Source organism: Heterodontus francisci, unplaced genomic scaffold (assembly GCF_036365525.1).
Source record: "Heterodontus francisci isolate sHetFra1 unplaced genomic scaffold, sHetFra1.hap1 HAP1_SCAFFOLD_1118, whole genome shotgun sequence".
In the NCBI taxonomy this organism is placed as follows: Eukaryota; Metazoa; Chordata; class Chondrichthyes; order Heterodontiformes; family Heterodontidae; genus Heterodontus; species Heterodontus francisci.
This window is the reverse complement of record NW_027140341.1, coordinates 1-17,500: the sequence shown is the minus strand read 5'-3', so window position 1 is coordinate 17,500 and position 17,500 is coordinate 1. Positions and strand designations below refer to the sequence as shown.

The 17,500-nt window shown below is 51.8% G+C and overlaps 1 protein-coding gene across 1 annotated transcript in view; it reads right to left on the bottom strand.

The window, feature by feature from the left end:
- LOC137359314 (rho-related GTP-binding protein Rho6-like) overlaps positions 1-15,934 on the bottom strand; it is a gene marked incomplete at its 5' end in the record, with an annotated part of 19,684 nt that extends 3,750 nt beyond the window's left edge. The window contains 3 exons of the mRNA XM_068025336.1: positions 6,858-6,992; positions 8,149-8,258; positions 15,826-15,934. Of these exons, the coding sequence (XP_067881437.1) occupies positions 6,858-6,992; positions 8,149-8,258; positions 15,826-15,934 (354 nt within the window). The remainder of the gene's footprint in view (positions 1-6,857; positions 6,993-8,148; positions 8,259-15,825) is intronic.
- Between the last annotated feature and the right edge of the window lie 1,566 nt (positions 15,935-17,500).

Sequence of the window (17,500 nt, the reverse complement as noted above, 5' to 3'; positions counted from 1 at the left end):
TTGAAGGACAAGGGCAGCAGATGCATGGGAACACCACCACCTGCAAGTTCCCCTCCGAGTCACACACCATCCTGACTTGGAACTATATCGGCCGTTCCTTCACTGTCACTGGGTCAAAATCCTGGAACTCAGGATTTATATTTGGGCAGTGTAAAATATCTTACCTTTTGTGCAGCAGCTTTTTCGGAAGCAGAGGCTGTGGGAGCGAGAGAACAGCTGGGAAGTCAGTTTCAGCCTAAAGTAGATTACCGTTTGTTTCGGTAGAACAGGGGACTTCTGGGTAAGTAAAAACTTATATATTTGGGCAGTGGCTGTACCCGAGACACTACACATGTAGTGTCTCCCACCCGCCCTCCTCCTCTAACCAAAAAAAAAGGACTCTGCTGTGTGATAAGGTAAGCTTTTTTATTTCTTCTGTATCGTGTGATTGGTTAAAAATTTACTTTCTTTTTTTTACTTACTACTTTTTTTGATTTATCTATTAATTGGTTATTTGAAAAAGACCATAGGAGAGAAGTATCAGAAAGTATTTAACTCATAAATTTATATAAAGTAATAAAGTAATTAACTAAGTAGAGATGGCTGGGCAGGTGATGTGCTGTAGCTGTATGATGTGGGAGCTGGCTGTCCCCATTGTGAACGGCAGGGACCACATCTGCAGCAAGTGTTGGTTGCTGGAAGAACTCCGGCTCAGAGATGATGATCTGGAATCTGAGCTTCAAACACTGCGGCACATCCGGGAGGGGGAGAGTTACCTGGACGTTTTGTTTCAGGAGGCAGTCACACCTGGTAGATTAAGTAATTCAAATTCAGTTAGTGATCAGGGACAACAGGGTGTGATTGCAAGTGAGGCAGGTAGGGGGATCCTGAGTTCAGGAGTGGAGGAGCCTCAGCCTTTGACCTTATCCAACAGGTACGAGATACTTGCTCCCTGTGTGGATGAGGAAAAGGGCTGCGGGGAGGATGAGCCAACTAACCATGGCACCATGGTGCAGAAGGCCATTCAAGAGGGGGGAGCAAAAAGACAAGTGGTAGTTATAGGGGATTCTATAATTAGGGGGATAGATAGTATCTTTTGCAAGCCGGATCGGGAGTCCCGCATGGCGTGTTGCCTGCCCGGTGCCAGGGTGCAGGACATCTCTGACCGGCTTGAAAGGATATTGGAGCAGGAGGGGGAGGATCCAGTTGTTGTGGTCCACGTTGGGACTAACAACATAGGCAAGGCTAGGATGGAGGACCTGTTTGGGGATTATAAAGCACTAGGAACGAAATTAAGGAACAGGTCCTCGAGGGTCATAATCTCCGGATTACTGCCCGAGCCACGTGCAAATTGGTTTAGGGATAAGAATATTAGGGAAGTAAACACGTGGCTAAGGGAGTGGTGTGGGAAAGAGGGGTTCCATTTCATGGGGCATTGGCATCAGTTTTGGAACCAGGGGGATCTGTACCGATGGGACGGTCTCCACCTGAACTGATCTGGAACCAGTGTTCTAGAGAAACAGATAAATAGGGTGGTCTCTAGGACTTTAAACTAGCGACTCGGGGGGAAGGGAAAGGGAAAACGACAGGGAGTATGACGATAAATAAAAAGGTAAGCAGCAGGCTAACCTGTGTGCAGGAGGGTTTAGGTTCAAGGCAGACGATGAAAGAAGCAGAAAGGAAGGATAACTCAAGAGTTATTATTAGAGTTGTTGGGAATCATGAGGGTAAGAAAGCTAGCATAAAGACACTTTAAATGAATGCTCGTAGCATTCGTAACAAGGTTGATGAGTTAACAGCACAAATCATCACGAATAAATATGATTTGGTAGCCATTACGGAGACATGGTTACAGGTTGGTCACGACTGGGGGTTAAATATCCAGGGGTACCAGACTATTCGGAAGGACAGACAGGAAGGTAAGGGAGGTGGTGTAGCTCTGATACTCAAGGACGACATCAGGGCGGTGCTGAGAGATGATATAGGTTCTATGGAGAATGAGGTTGAATCCATTTGGGTGGAAATTAGAAACTCTAAGAAGAAAAAGTCATTGATAGGCGTAGTCTATAGGCCACCAAATAATAACATCACATTGGGGCGGGCAATAAACAAAGAAATAACTAATGCCTGTAAAAATGGTTCGGAAATTATCATGGGGGATTTTAATCTACATGTAGATTGGTCGAACCAGCTCAGTCAGGGTAGCCTTGAGGAGGAATTCGTTGAGTGTATCTGTGATAGTTTTCTTGAACAGTATGTAATGGAACCGACGAGGGAGCAAGCTATCCTAGATCTAGTACTGTGTAATGAGATAGGAATAATTAATGACCTCATGGTTAGGGATCCTCTTGGAAGGAGTGATCACAGTATGGTTGAATTTAGAATACAGATGGAGAGTGTGAAGATAAAATCCAATACCAGGGTCCTGCACTTGAACAAGGGGGACTACAATAGAATGAGGGAGGACTTGGCTAAAGTAGACTGGAAACAAAGATTTTACGGTGGGACAGTTGACGAGCAGTGGAGGACTTTCAAAGCAATTTTTCAAAGTGCTCAGCAAAAGTATATTCCAGTGAAAAGGAAGGACTGGAAGAAAAGGGGTAATCTGCCATGGGTGTCTAAGGAACTAAGGGAGGCTATCAAATTGAAAAAGAAGGCATACAAAGTGGCCAAAAGCAGCATGAAACTAGAAGATTGGGAAAACTTTAAAGGTCAACAGAAAGCTACAAAAAGAGCTATAAAGAATAGTAAGATGGAACATGAGAAAAAACTAGCACAGAATATAAAGACAGATAGCAAAAGTTTCTATAAATATATAAAACGAAAAAGAGTGGCCAAAGTAAACGTTGGTCCTTTAGAGGATGAGAAGGTGAATTTAGTTATGGGATATGATGAAATGGCCGAGGCATTGAACAGGTATTTTGTATCGGTCTTCACAGTGGAGGACATTAATAACATGCCAGTAATTGACAAAGAGACGAACGTAGGTGAGGACCTGGAAACAATCATTATTACGGAAGAGGTAGTGTTGGGCAAGCTAATGGAGCTAAGGATTGATAAGTCTCCTGGCCCTGATGGAATGCATCCCAGGGTACTAAAAGAGATGGCGGGAGAAATAGCAGGTGCACTGACGGTAATTTTCCAAAATTCGCTGGACTCTGGGGTAGTCCCAGCAGATTGGAAAACAGCAGATGTGACGCCACTGTTTAAAAAGGGAGGTAGACAAAAGATGGGGAATTATAGACCGGTTAGCTTAACCTCTGTAGTGGGGAAGATGCTTGAGTCTATTATCAAGGAAGAAATAGCAGGGCCTCTCGATAGAAATTGTCCCGTTGGGCAGACACAGCATGGGTTCATGAAGGGCAGGTCATGCTTGACAAATCTTTTGGAATTCTATGATGACATTACGAGCAAGGTGGACAATGGGGACCCAGTGGATGTGGTGTACCTAGATTTCCAGAAGGCCTTCGACAAGGTGCCGCACAAGAGGCTGCTGCATAAGATAAGGATGCATGGCGTCAGGGGTAAAGTATTAGCATGGATAGAGGATTGGTTGACTAACAGGAAGCAGAGAGTGGGGATAAATGAGTGCTATTCTGGGTGGCAATCAGTCACTAGTGGTGTGCCTCAGGGGTCGGTGTTGGGACCGCAATTATTTACAATTTATATAGATGATTTGGAGTTGGGGACCACGTGTAGGGTGTCAAAGTTTGCAGATGACACTAAGATGAGTGGCAGAGCAAAGTGTGCAGATGACTGTGAAACTTTGCAGAGGAACATAGATACATTGAGTGAGTGGGCAAAGGTCTGGCAGATGGAATACAATGTTAGTAAATGTGAAGTCATTCATTTCGGTAGGAGTAACAGGAAAAAGGATTATTACTTGAATGGTAAAAAGTTGCAGCATGCTGCTATACAGAGGGACCTGGGTGTCCTTGTGCATGAATCGCAGAAGGTTGGTCTGCAGGTACAGCAAGTAATTAGGAAGGCAAATGGAATTTTGTCCTTCATTGCTAAAGGGATTGAGTTTAAAAGCAGAGAGGTTATGTTGCAGCTGTATAAGGTACTGGTGAGGCCGCACCTGGAGTACTGTGTGCAGTTTTGGTCTCCTTACTTGAGAAAGGATGTACGGGCACTGGAGAGGGTGCAGAGGAGGTTCACTCGGTTGATTCCGGAGTTGAGGGGGTTGGCTTATGAGGAGAGACTGAGTAGATTGGGATTATATTCATTGGAGTTCAGAAGAATGAGGGGGGATCTTATAGAAACATATAAAATCATTAAGGGAATAGATAAGATACAAGTGGAGAGGATGTTTCCACTGGCAGGTGAAGCTAGGACAAGAGGGCATAGCCTCAAGATTAGAGGGAGCAGATTTAGGACTGAATTAAGAAGGAACTTCTTCACCCAGAGGGTTGTTAATCTATGGAATTCCTTGCCCAGTGAAGTAGTTGACGCTTCTTCAGTAAACGTCTTTAAAGCTAAGGTAGATATCTTTTTGAACAATAAAGGAATTAAGGGATACGGTGGGAGCGCGGGTAAGTGGATCTGAGTCCACGAAAAGATCAGCCATGATCTTATTGAATGGCGGAGCAGGCTCGAGGGGCCGGACGGCCTACTCCTGCTCCTAGTTCTTATGTTCTTCCCTTCCTAACAGCACTGTGGGTGTCACCTACCTCACACGGACTGCAGCGGTTCAGGAAGGCAGCTCACCACCACCTTCTCAAGGGCAATTAGGGATGGGCAATAAATGCTGGCCTGGCCAGTGACGCCCACATCCCATGAATGAATTTTAAAAATCTTCAATCTGAACAAGATTGACATCATCAACCATCAATGTTCAAGAGTATTTCTCGAGAGACACAAGGCTGCAGACAATAACATGCATTCATAATCGCACTTATAAATTACTAAATCGTCCCCAAGACAATTCACAGGACCATTAATCAGACAAGGTCAGACGCTGAGACACTGGAGACATCAGGGACAGGCGAGCAAATGCGCGGAAGAGGGAGACAGACACAGACACCCGCAAGAGATCGAGAGACAGAGAGAGGCGCAAGAGATCAGAATTGGAGGGTCGTAGGGGCTGGAGGAGGTTACAGAGGGAGGGAGGGGGAGTGGCGGAGGTTACAGAGATAGGGAGGGAGGGAGGAGTGGAGGAGGTTACAGTGAAAGGGAGGAGGAGTGGAGGAGGGTACAGTGATAGGGAGGGAAGGGGAGTGGAGGAGGTTACAATGATAAGGAGGGAGGGGGACTGGAGGAGGTTACAGAGATAGGAAGGGAGGGAGGAGTGGAGGAAGTTACAGTGATAGGGAGGGAAGGGGAGTGGAGGAGGTTACAGTGATAGGGATGGAGGGGGATTGGAGGAGGAGTGGAGGAGGTAACAGCGATAGGGAGGGAGGGGCAGTGGCGGAGGGTACAGTGATATGGAGGGAGGGGATTGGAGGACGTTACAGAGATAGGGAGGGTGGAGGAGTTACAGTGATAGGGAGGGAGAGGGAGTGGAGGAGGTTACAGTGATAGGGAGGGAGGGGGAGCGGAGGAGGGTAAAGTGATTGGGAGGGAGGAGAGGAGGAGGTTACAGTGATAGGGAGGGAGGGGGAGCGGAGGAGGTTACAGTGATAGGGAGGGAGGGGGAGTGGAGGAGGTTACAGTGATAGGGAGGGGGAGTGGAGGAGGTTACAGTGATAGGGAGGGAGGGGCAGTGGAGGAGGGTACAGTGACAGTGAGGGAGGGGGAGTGGAGGAGGTTACAGTGACAGTGAGGGAGGGGGAGTGGAGGAGGTTACAGTGATAGGGAGGGAGGGGGAGTGGAGGAGGTTACAGTGACAGGGAGGGAGGGGGAGTGGAGGAGGGTACAGTGATTGGGAGGGAGGAGAGGAGGAGGTTACAGTGATAGGGAGGGAGGGGGCGAGGAGGAGGTTACAGTGATAGGGAGGGAGGAGGAGTGGAGGAGGTTACAGTGATAGGGAGGGAGGGAGCGAGGAGGAGGTTACAGTGGTAGGGAGGGAGGGGGAGTGGAGGAGGGTACAGTGATAGGGAGGGAGGGGGAGTGGAGGAGGGTACAGTGACAGGGAGGGAGGGGGAGTGGAGGAGGTTACAGTGACAGGGAGGGAGGGGGAGTGGAGGAGGTTACAGTGACAGTGAGGGAGGGGGAGTGGAGGAGGTTACAGTGACAGTGAGGGAGGGGGAGTGGAGGAGGTTACAGTGATAGGGAGGGAAGGGAAGTGGAGGAGGTTACAGTGACAGTGAGGGAGGGGGAGTGGAGGAGGTTACAGTGATAGGGAGGGAGGGGGAGTGGAGGAGGTTACAGTGATAGGGAGGGAGGGGGAGTGGAGGAGGTTACAGTGATAGGGCGGGAGGGGAAGTGGAGGAGGTTACAGTGACAGTGAGGGAGGGGGAGTGGAGGAGGTTACAGTGACAGGGAGGGAGGGGGAGTGGAGGAGGTTACAGTGACAGGGAGGGAGGGGGAGTGGAGGAGGGTACATTGATAGGGAGGGGGAGTGGAGGAGGGTACAGTGATTGGGAGGGACGAGAGGAGGAGGTTACAGTGATAGGGAGGGAGGGGGAGTGGAGGAGGTTACAGTGGTAGGGAGGGAGGAGGAGTGGAGCAGGTTACAATGATAGGGCGGGAGGGGGAGCGGAGGAGGGCACAGTGATAGGGAGGGGGAGCGGAGGAGGGCACAGTGATAGGGAGGGGGAGCGGAGGAGGGCACAGTGATAGGGAGGGGGAGCGGAGGAGGGCATAGTGATAGGGAGGGGGAGCGGAGGATGGCACAGTGATAGGGAGGGGGAGCGGAGGAGGGCACAGTGATAGGGAGGGGGAGCGGAGGAGGGCACAGTGATAGGGAGGGGGTGTGCTGACAGACTTGTCCATACCTGCTCCTGGGAGATGGGAGCCTGTTTTTGATTGGAGAGTTCGAGGACAGTGCTGTAGTCCGTGCGCAGGTCTGTTTTACAGCCAATGAGTAACACATTCGTCCTGGGACAATAATCCTGGATTTCAGTCTTCCACTGAGAGAGGACGACAGGAAGGGAGAGAACGAGAGAGAAAATAGATAAATATATAAATATAAAAATCTGAGGCACTTGCTTTTTGTTCTTCATGTGTTTGCATTCCCGAGTCAAGATGTCAGAATGTCCAGAGACTTGAGTCCCAGAATTCTGGTCCACATTCCCAGGGTCAGTGCTGAGGGAGCGCCGCGCTGTCGGAGGGTCAGTGCTGAGGGAGCGCCGCGCTGTCGGAGGGTCAGTGCTGAGGGAGCGCCGCGCTGTCGGAGGGTCAGTGCTGAGGGAGCGCCGCGCTGTCGGAGGGTCAGTGCTGAGAGAGCGCCGCGCTGTCGGAGGGTCAGTGCTGAGAGAGCGCCGCGCTGTCGGAGGGTCAGTGCTGAGAGAGCGCCGCGCTGTCGGAGGGTCAGTGCTGAGAGAGCGCCGCGCTGTCGGAGGGTCAGTGCTGAGAGAGCGCCGCGCTGTCGGAGGGTCAGTGCTGAGGGAGCGCCGCGCTGTCGGAGGGTCAGTGCTGAGGGAGCGCCGCGCTGTCGGAGGGTCAGTGCTGAGAGAGCGCCGCGCTGTCGGAGGGTCAGTGCTGAGAGAGCGCCGCGCTGTCGGAGGGTCAGTGCTGAGAGAGCGCCGCGCTGTCGGAGGGTCAGTGCTGAGAGAGCGCCGCGCTGTCGGAGGGTCAGTGCTGAGAGAGCGCCGCGCTGTCGGAGGGTCAGTGCTGAGAGAGCGCCGCGCTGTCGGAGGGTCAGTGCTGAGAGAGTGCCGCGCTGTCGGAGGGTCAGTGCTGAGGGAGCGCCGCACTGCCGGAGGGTCAGTGCTGAGGGAGCGCCGCGCTGTCAGAGGGTCAGTGCTGAGAGAGCGCCGCACTGTCGGAGGGTCAGTACTGAGAGAGCGCCGCGCTGTCGGAGGGTCAGTGCTGAGGGAGCGCCGCGCTGTCAGAGGGTCAGTACTGAGAGAGTGCCGCGCTGTCGGAGGGTCAGTGCTGAGGGAGCGCCGCACTGCCGGAGGGTCAGTGCTGAGGGAGCGCTGCACTGACCCTCCGAAAGGATGGCTCTGCCTCACTGGGACTGTTGGCCTGGAGTGGGAGGTGATGCCTGTGCGGCAGCCTCCGAGCGTTTCCCGGTCGGTGCCGGGCGGAGGGTTCGGGTTATATTCCAATGCGGTTACTGACCTTCTTCACTGCACTGTCCAGAGTCTCTGGGCGACTGATGTCAAAGCAGACAAGCACGGCGTCAGAATCACTGTAGCAGAGCGGGCGCACGTTATCGTAATAGGGGGAACCTGGGGAGTAGAGGGTCACAGGAGTTCAGAATGACACTTGGACCAAGTGGGCCGCCCCCAGAGGGACCCACTGAAGGATGATGGTGGATTACCCTTCGGGCTGCACCATCACTGTCACACCTTTAGACTAAAGGTGACCCCTTTCCCAAGTACTGCCCCTCCCCCCGTCCCCCTTCCCCCAGTTGAAGCTCTTTCATGGGGGGGGGGGACCAGCGGACTCGTGGCCCAACCCCAACGAAACTGGACCCCAATAGGTGGGTCCCTCTGCGGCTCGACACCAACCGCCAAATTGCTCTCTCCCCAAACCCAACTCAAGACTAAAACACTTAAAACAAGGCGGGGCGAGACAGAAAACACAGCACAGAAACAGGCCGTTCGGCCCATCCGTGCCGGTGTTTCTGCTCCACACGAGCCTCCTCCACCACCCCCCCCCCACCCCATCACCATATCCTTCTATTCCTTTCTCCCTCGTGTGTTTATCCAGCTACCCCCCGCCCCTTAAATGCATCTACGCCGTTCGCCCTCAACCCACTCCCTGTGGTAGCGAGTCCCACACTCACACCGCTCTCCGGGTGAAGACGTTTCTCCTGAATTCCCCTGTCGGATTTATTCGTGACCGTCTTATATTGATGGCCCCCCTAGTTCGGGTCTCCACCCCCCACAAGTGTGCCAACATCTTCTCTACGTCTCCCCGATCGAAACCCCCTTCGTAATTTTAAAGACCTCGATCAGGTCACCCGTCAGCCTTTTTCTTTTCTGGAGAAAAAACCCCCGGCCTGTTCAGTCTCCACTATCGTAGTTGTAAATCTTTTTTGCACCATCTTCAGTGCCTCGACATCCTTCTTATGGAGAACAGAACCGCGCACGGTGCCCAGACAGCGTGCGACACGGAGCGCAGAATTGTGCACAGTGCTCAGACAGCGTGACACGGAGAGCAGAATTGTGCACAGTGCTCAGACAGCGTGACACGGAGAGCAGAATTGTGCACAGTGCTCAGACAGCGTGACACGGAGAGCAGAATTGTGCACAGTGCTCAGACAGCGTGACACGGAGAGCAGAATTGTGCACAGTGCTCAGACAGCGTGACACGGAGAGCAGAATTGTGCACAGTGCTCAGACAGCGTGACACGGAGAGCAGAATTGTGCACAGTGCTCAGACAGCGTGACACGGAGAGCAGAATTGTGCACAGTGCTCAGAGCGCGCGACACGGAGAGCAGAATTGTGCACAGTGCTCAGAGCATGCGACACGGAGAGCAGAATTGTGCACAGTGCTCAGAGCGCGCGACACGGAGAGCAGAATTGTGCACAGTGTTCAGAGCGTGACACGGAGAGCAGAATTGTGCACAGTGCTCAGACAGCGTGACACGGAGAGCAGAACTGTGCACAGTGTTCAGAGCGTGCGACACAGAGAGCAGAATTGTGCACAGTGCTCAGAGCGCGCGACACGGAGAGCAGAATTGTGCACAGTGTTCAGAGCGTGACACGGAGAGCAGAACTGTGCACAGTGTTCAGAGCGTGCGACACAGAGAGCAGAACTGTGCACAGTGTTCAGAGCGCGCGACACGGAGAGCAGAATTGTGCACAGTGCTCAGAGCATGCGACACGGAGAGCAGAATTGTGCACAGTGTTCAGAGCGTGACACGGAGAGCAGAATTGTGCACAGTGCTCAGAGCGTGCGACACAGAGAGCAGAATTGTGCACAGTGCTCAGAGCGTGCGACACAGAGAGCAGAATTGTGCACAGTGCTCAGAGCGTGCGACACAGAGAGCAGAACCACGCACGGTGCTCGAGTAGTTGAGATCCGCTCATTCCTCTGGGGCATCTGCAAAGATCTCGGACGGAACGCCGAAGGGGACTGCCCTGAAAGGGTTAACCAACGCAGCATGCATGACTGGTCAAAGGCGTTAATCGTTTGACTGGAGATGGAGCTTGGTGGGAGGGGATGTGGGGGGGTGGGGGGGGGGGAGGGGAGGACAGCACTGCATCAGCTGAGAGATGGGGAGGGCCGGAGGGGAGGAGATACGCAAATAAGATTCGCCAAAGCGTGGAAAAAAAAAATCAGGTTCTTTCCAGGATGGAATCTTCCAGAAGGAGGAGGAGGAGGAGGGGGAGGGGGACAGCCGACCCTGAATGCCGTGACTGGAATGGACAATGAGCTGCCGGGAATGAAGGAGTTTAATTAGGCAAAAGGCTGCAGTAGGTCCTCGATCGGCTTCAGCCTCGTAACACTGCAGTAAGTTCACTGCTGCTCCATATTAAGGCGGACCAGCCCAGTCACTGGGATTTCAGAGTCTGTGTGTGTCTGTGTTTCTCTGTGTCTGTGTCTATCTGTCTGTGTGTGTGTGTGTTTCTCTGTGTCTGTGTGTGTATGCGTGTCTATCTGTCTGTGTCTGTGTATGTGTTTCTCTGTGTGTGTGTGTGTGTGTGTATGTGTTTCTCTGTGTCTGTGTGTCTGTGTCTGTGTCTGTGTCTGTGTCTGTGTGTGTGTCTGTGTGTGTGTCTGTCTGTGTGTCTGTCTGTGTCTGTGTCTGTGTGTCTATCTGTCTGTGTCTGTGTGCGTCTGTGTGTGTGTATGTGTTTCTCTGTGTGCGTCTGTGTGTATGTGTTTCTCTGTGTGTGTCTGTGTATGTGTCTGTGCGTCTGTGCGTGTCTATCTGTCTGTGTGCGTGTCTGTGTTTCTCTGTGTATGTGTGTGTGTGTGTGTGTGTGTCTGTGTCTCTCTGTGTCTATCTGTCTGTGTCTGTGTGTGTGTGTGTGTGTGTGTGTGTGTGTGTGTGTGTATGTGTGTCTATCTGTGTGTGTTTCTCTGTGTGTGTATGTGTTTCTCTGTGTCTGTGTGTGTCTGTGTGTATGTGTCTGTGCGTGTCTATCTGTCTGTGCGTGTCTGTGTTTCTCTGTGTATGTGTGTGTGTGTGTGTGTGTGTGTGTGTATGTGTTTCTCTGTGTGTGTCTGTCTTTCTGTCTGTGTGTGTTTCTCTGTGTCTATCTGTCTGTGTGTGTATGTGTTTCTCTGTGTCTATCTGTCTGTGTGTGTCTGTGTGTACCCACATGCGAAGGCTTTGGGGGTTCAGTGCGAACAATGCAGCCACCGTTTTCCCCTCTCCCAACATAGCACCAAACACTTCCCTCCCCTCCCCAGGTCGTGCTCGGACGGGAGGTTTAAGATCCAATCTCAAGTGGCTCGGCATCACTGCAGTCGCCCCAAGCGGAAACGACTGCACAAGATTAAGCAGCAGCAGAACCAGCGCACTTAAAGAAAAAAAACACGCCCACAAATTCTCCCAAGCACATCAGCAATGGGCCAGTTACATTCTATCCCTCGGTTAGACCCACACTTGGAGCACTGTGCACAGTTCCAGTCTCCAAATCCCTCAGTTAGACCCACACTTGGAGCACTGTGCACAGTTCCAGTCTCCATATCCCTCAGTTACACCCACACTTGGAGCACTGTGCACAGTTCCGGTCTCCATATCCCTCGGTTAGACCACACTTGGAGCACTGTGCACAGTTCCAGTCTCCATATCCCTCGGTTAGACCACACTGGGAGCACTGTGCACAGTTCCGGTCTCCATATCCCTCGGTTAGACCACACTTGGAGCACTTTGCACAGTTCCAGTCTCCATATCCCTCGGTTAGACCACACTGGGAGCACTGTGCACAGTTCCTGTCTCCATATCCCTCAGTTAGACCACACTGGGAGCACTGTGCACATTTCCAGTCTCCATATCCCTCGGTTAGACCACACTGGGAGCACTGTGCACAGTTCCAGTCTCCATATCCCTCGGTTAGACCACACTGGGAGCACTGTGCACAGTTCCTGTCTCCATATCCCTCGGTTAGACCACACTGGGAGCACTGTGCACAGTTCCTGTCTCCATATCCCTCAGTTAGACCCACACTTGGAGCACTGTGCACAGTTCCAGTCTCCATATCCCTCAGTTAGACCCACACTTGGAGCACTGTGCTCAGTTCCAGTCTCCATATCCCTGAATGGCCTCCTTCTGAGCTCTAAGATTTTATGAATCCCTGCGGAGGAAAGGCTCGCCCAGGCACTCAGGAGGCTCACAATATGAATGGATGTTACGGTGAGAGTTGGGGCACCGGAGTGGTTGTGACGTCAAAGACCGGAAACCCCACGAAGTGGAGGAGGGTGCAGGAGGAGGAAGAAACAACAGCTGCCCCGCGTTTCCCTGGCGCCTTTCACCCCAGCAGGGCATCCCAAAGCCCCTCACAGCCGAGGGAGAACACGTCTTCAAGCGCGGTCACTCTCGCAATGTCGGAAACGCGGCGGGCCAATTCGCGCACAGCAAGATCCCACAAAAAAAAAATTTTTTTTTTTAAACCGCGGTGTGATAAACGACCAGGTCATCTCATACACGTCAGTTAATGGATAAACATCGGCCTTTTTCACACAGCGAGTGGTCGAGGTCTGGAATGTGCTGCCTGAGAGTGTGGTGGAGGCAGGTTCAATTGAAGCATTCAAAAGGGAATTAGAGAGTTATTTGAAAAGGAAGAATGTGCAGAGTTACGGGGAGAAGGCGGGGGGGGCGGGGGGTGGGAACGGAAGTGAGGGAATTGCTCTTTCAGAGAGCCGGTGAGGACACATTCGACCCCCTCCTCGCGTCTGTTCCGCTAGTCACTCACATCATGACTGATCTGCACCTTACCCCCGTCCACCCACCTTGACTCCCAATGCTTTTATTCCCCATGTCGTGCAAAAATCTATCGTTCTCAGATGTAAAATTATTCATTGATTACCCCCCCCCCCACCCCCCCCCACCCTGTCGTCACCGCACAGCATCTACTTTTTCCTGTGGGAGAGAGTTCCGCACTTTGATCAGCCTTTGCGTGGCAAGCTGTTTTCCCCCAAATACTCTCCGGAACGGCCCGTCTCTGATTTTAAGTTTGTGTCCCCTCGTCCGAGACTCCCCCACCCGCGGAAGACGCTCCTCTCCCTCAACCCTGTCGATCCCTTTCAAAATCCTAAAAATAAAAAAAAATCCAATCACCCCTTAACCTTTTGTGTTCCCCGGGATACAAGCCTGGCTTGTGTAATCGCTGCTGTCTAAAAATGTAACACTGGTGAATTCACAGGGAGTTCACACACACACAGGCAGAGACACAGAAATACACACACAGACTCACACAGACTCACAGAGACACACACACACAGACAGACTCACAGAGACACACACACACACAGACTCTCAGACAGACACAGAGACACACTCACAGACAGACACACAGACAGACACACAGACAGACACACAGACAGACACACAGACAGACACACAGACAGACACACAGACAGACAGACTCACAGAGACACACACACACACAGACTCTCAGAGACACACACAGACTCTCAGACAGACACACAGACACAGAGACAGACTCACAGACAGACACACAGACAGACACACACTCACAGACACTGGGGGACACACACTCACAGACAGACACACACACAGACCCACAGAGAGACACAGACTCACACACACAGACAGACTCACAGAGACACACACACACAGACCCACAGAGAGACACAGACACACATACACACAGACAGACACACAGAGACATACGAGGGGGCGGAGGCATTCCAGGGAAGGTTAGCCGGATTTCCGACAGCTTTCCAGCTGCATGACTATCATTCCGAAAGCAGAGCCGAGGCAGTAAACACCTACACAACCTCGCTCAGAGCTAAATATACAATCGCCCCCAAGCCCTCTCCATTCAGCAGCTGCTGATGATTCAGTAATCTCCTTTAACTGGTGTCAGCACACAGCCCGCGTCTCTTATTAAAAAGGGCTCCAGTTAAAAAAGACGCAGATCGCTGCGATCCACTCGGAGAATGAATGGGGGCGCGAGGAGAAGGTGGGGGGGGGGGGGGTGTGGGTGGGGTGTGTATGTGTATGTGTGTGTGTCTCTCTCTCTCTCTCTTTCCTGGGGCCAATATCTCTCAATCAACATCACCTAAAATCGGAGATTATCTGGGTTATCACACTGCTGTTTGTGGGATCTTGCTGTGCGCAAATTGGCTGCAGCGTTCCATACATTACAACAGTGAACGCACTCCCAGAAAATAATCCTTCGTTGGCTTTGAGACGCCCGCTGTCTTGGTAGGAGGAAGGAGACGTTCAGGTGTGATAGAGGTGTCACCATTTCTCCTGTTAGAGACAGACAGACAGTCGCACACCCTTCCAATGTGACGAGGTTCTCATTCTCTGTCCCTTTAAGGTTGGGCAACAAGCCCTAGCAGTTTATTAATGAAAGGCAAAAAGCATTTATAGATTCATAGAGTTATACTGTACACAGTACTCCAGCTGTGGCCTAACTAACGTTTTATACAGCTCCGTCATAACCTCCCTGCTCTTATATTCTCTGCCTCGGCTAATAAAGGCAAGTATCCCATATACCTTCCTAACCACCTTATCTACCTGTGCTGCTGCCTTCAGTGATCTATGGACAAGGACACCAAGATCCCTCTGACCCTCTGTACTTCCTAGGGTCCTACCACCCATTGTATATTCCCTTGCCTTGTTAGTCCTCCCAAAATGCATCACCTCACACTTCTCAGGATTAAATTCCATTTGTCACTGCTCTGCCCATCTTACCAGCCCATCTATATCATCCTGTAATCTAAGGCTTTCCTTCTCACTATTTACGACACCACCAATCTTTGTGTCATCTGCGAACTTACTGATCATACCTCCTATATTCACGTCTAAATCATTAATGTACACTACAAACAGCAAGGGTCCCAGCACCGATCCCTGCGGTACACCACTGGTCACAGGCTTCCACTCGCAAAAACAGCCCTCGACCATCACCCTCTGCCTCCTGCCACTAAGCTAATTTTGGATCCAATTTGCCAGATTGCCCTGGATCCCATGGGCTCTTACCTTCTTGACCAATCTCCCATGCGGGACCTGATCAAAAGCCTTACTGAAGTCCATGTAGACTACATCAACTGCTTTACCCTTTACTTGGAGCACTGTGCACATTTCTGGACTCCATGACCGTCCAAAAGATATCACAAGGATGACACCAGAACTCAGAGGTTATAACTATCAGGAAAGGTTGAACTGGCCGGGTATCTTTTCTCTTGGAGAGAGAAGGCTGAGGGGGGGGTGACCCGATCGAGGTCTTTAAAATTACGAAGGGGGTTTCGATCGGGTAGACATAGAGAAGATGTTTCCACTTGTGTAGGGGGAGTGGGGGGAGACCAGAACGAGGGGGCCATCAATATAAGACGATCACTAATAAACCCATCGGGGAATTCAGGAGCAACGGCTTCACCCGGAGAGCGGTGAGAATGTGGGGACTCGCTACCGCAGGGAGTGGGTTGAGGCGGACGGCGTAGATGCATTCAGGGAGGAAGCTGGATAAACACACGAGGGAGAAAGGAATAGACGGATATGGTGACGGGGGGAGATGAAGTATGGGGCGGGGGGAGGCCCGTGTGGAGCAGCAACACCGGCACGGAGCAGATGGGCCGAATGGCCTGTTTCTGTGCAGGTAAAGTACTTGATAATCAGCATCCTGCCCCGTGAAGGTGCTTACCAGAGGTGTCCCAGAGACTGAGCTCCACTCGATGTTCCTCCAGCTCCACACTGGCTGTGTAATTCTCGAAAACTGTCGGAACGTAGGTCTGCAAGAAAAGATCAGTGTGATTTCACCCATCACTATATCCCCTGAATACCAGACCCAGGGAATAACACTGCCTTAGAGGCGCAGGCGGGAGGGAGAGGAGGGAGCGGAGGGCAGGAGGGAGCGAGAGAGGGGAGGGAGCGAAAGAAGGGAATGAGAGACAGAGAGGGAGGAGGGACGGATGGGCGAGAGAGAGGGGGGAAGAACGTATCGTGAGAGAAAGAGAGAGGACGGAAGGGAGCACGAGAGAGAGAGAGAGATGAGGGTAGAAGGAAGAGCGAGAGAGCGAGAGTACTACTTGAATGAGCAAGGCACAGAGGGATAGGGAATTAATGCAGGCAGATGGGATTAGTATATAGATAGCCATTATGGTCGGCATGGACGCGGTGGGCCGAAGGGCCTGTTTCTATGCTGTACGACTCAATGACTCTATGAGAGAGAGAAGAGGAAAGAAGGGAGCGAGAGAGAGAGAGAGAGAGAGAAGAGGGAAGAAAGGAGCACAAGAGAGAGAGAAGAGGAAAGAAGGGAGCGAGAGAGAGTGAGAGAGAGAGAGAGAAGAGGGAAGAAAGGAGCACAAGAGAGAGAGAAGAGGAAAGAAGGGAGCGAGAGAGCGAAGAGGAAAGATGGGAATATGAGTGAGAAAGAGAGAGAGGAGAGAAGGGAGCACGGGAGAGCGAGAGGGGAAAGAAGAAGGGAGCGCGAGAGAGAGAGAGGAGGGAAGGGTGCGCGAGAGAGAGAGAGAGGAGTGAGAGAGAAAGAGAGAGAGAAGGAGAGGAGGGAAGAAGGGAGCGCGAAAGGGAGAGAAAGAGAGAAAGGGAAGGATGAGCGAGAGAGAGAAGAGGGAAGAAGGGTGCGCGAGAGAGAGCGAGACAGAGAGGGAAGACGGGAGTGTGAAAAAGACGGAGTGAGAGGACGGAAGAAGGCAGCATGTGTGAGAGAGAGAGAGAGGAGGGAAGGATGAGCGAGAGAGAGAGGAGACGAGGGACGGGAACGAGAAACAAAGAGAGAGAGAGAGAGAGGAGGGAAGGGAGCATGGGACAGTGAGAGAGAATGAGAGAAGAGAGAGAGAATAAGGAAGGAAGAAGGGAAAACGAGAGAGAGAGGGGAGGGAAGAAGGGAGTGAGAGAGAGAGAGAGAGAGAGAGGGGGAAGGGAATGAGAGAGGAGGAGAAGAGGGAAGAAGGGAGCACGAGAGACAGAGAGAGAGAGAGAGAGAAGGGATGGATGAGTGAGAGAGAGTTGGGGAAGGAAGAAGGGAGCGTGAGAGAGAGATTAAGGAGGGAAGGATGAGCGAGCGAGAGGAGGGAAGGATGATCGAGAGAGGAGGGAAGGATGATCGAGAGAGGAGGGAAGGATGATCGAGAGAGAGAGAGAGAGAGAGAGATTGAGGAGGGAAGGATGATCGAGAGAGAGAGAGAGAGAGAGAGAGAGATTGAGGAGGGAAGGATGATCGAGAGAGAGAGAGAGAGAGAGAGAGAGATTGAGGAGGGAAGGATGATCGAGAGAGAGAGAGAGAGAGAGAGAGAGATTGAGGAGGGAAGGATGATCGAGAGAGAGAGAGAGAGAGAGAGATTGAGGAGGGAAGGATA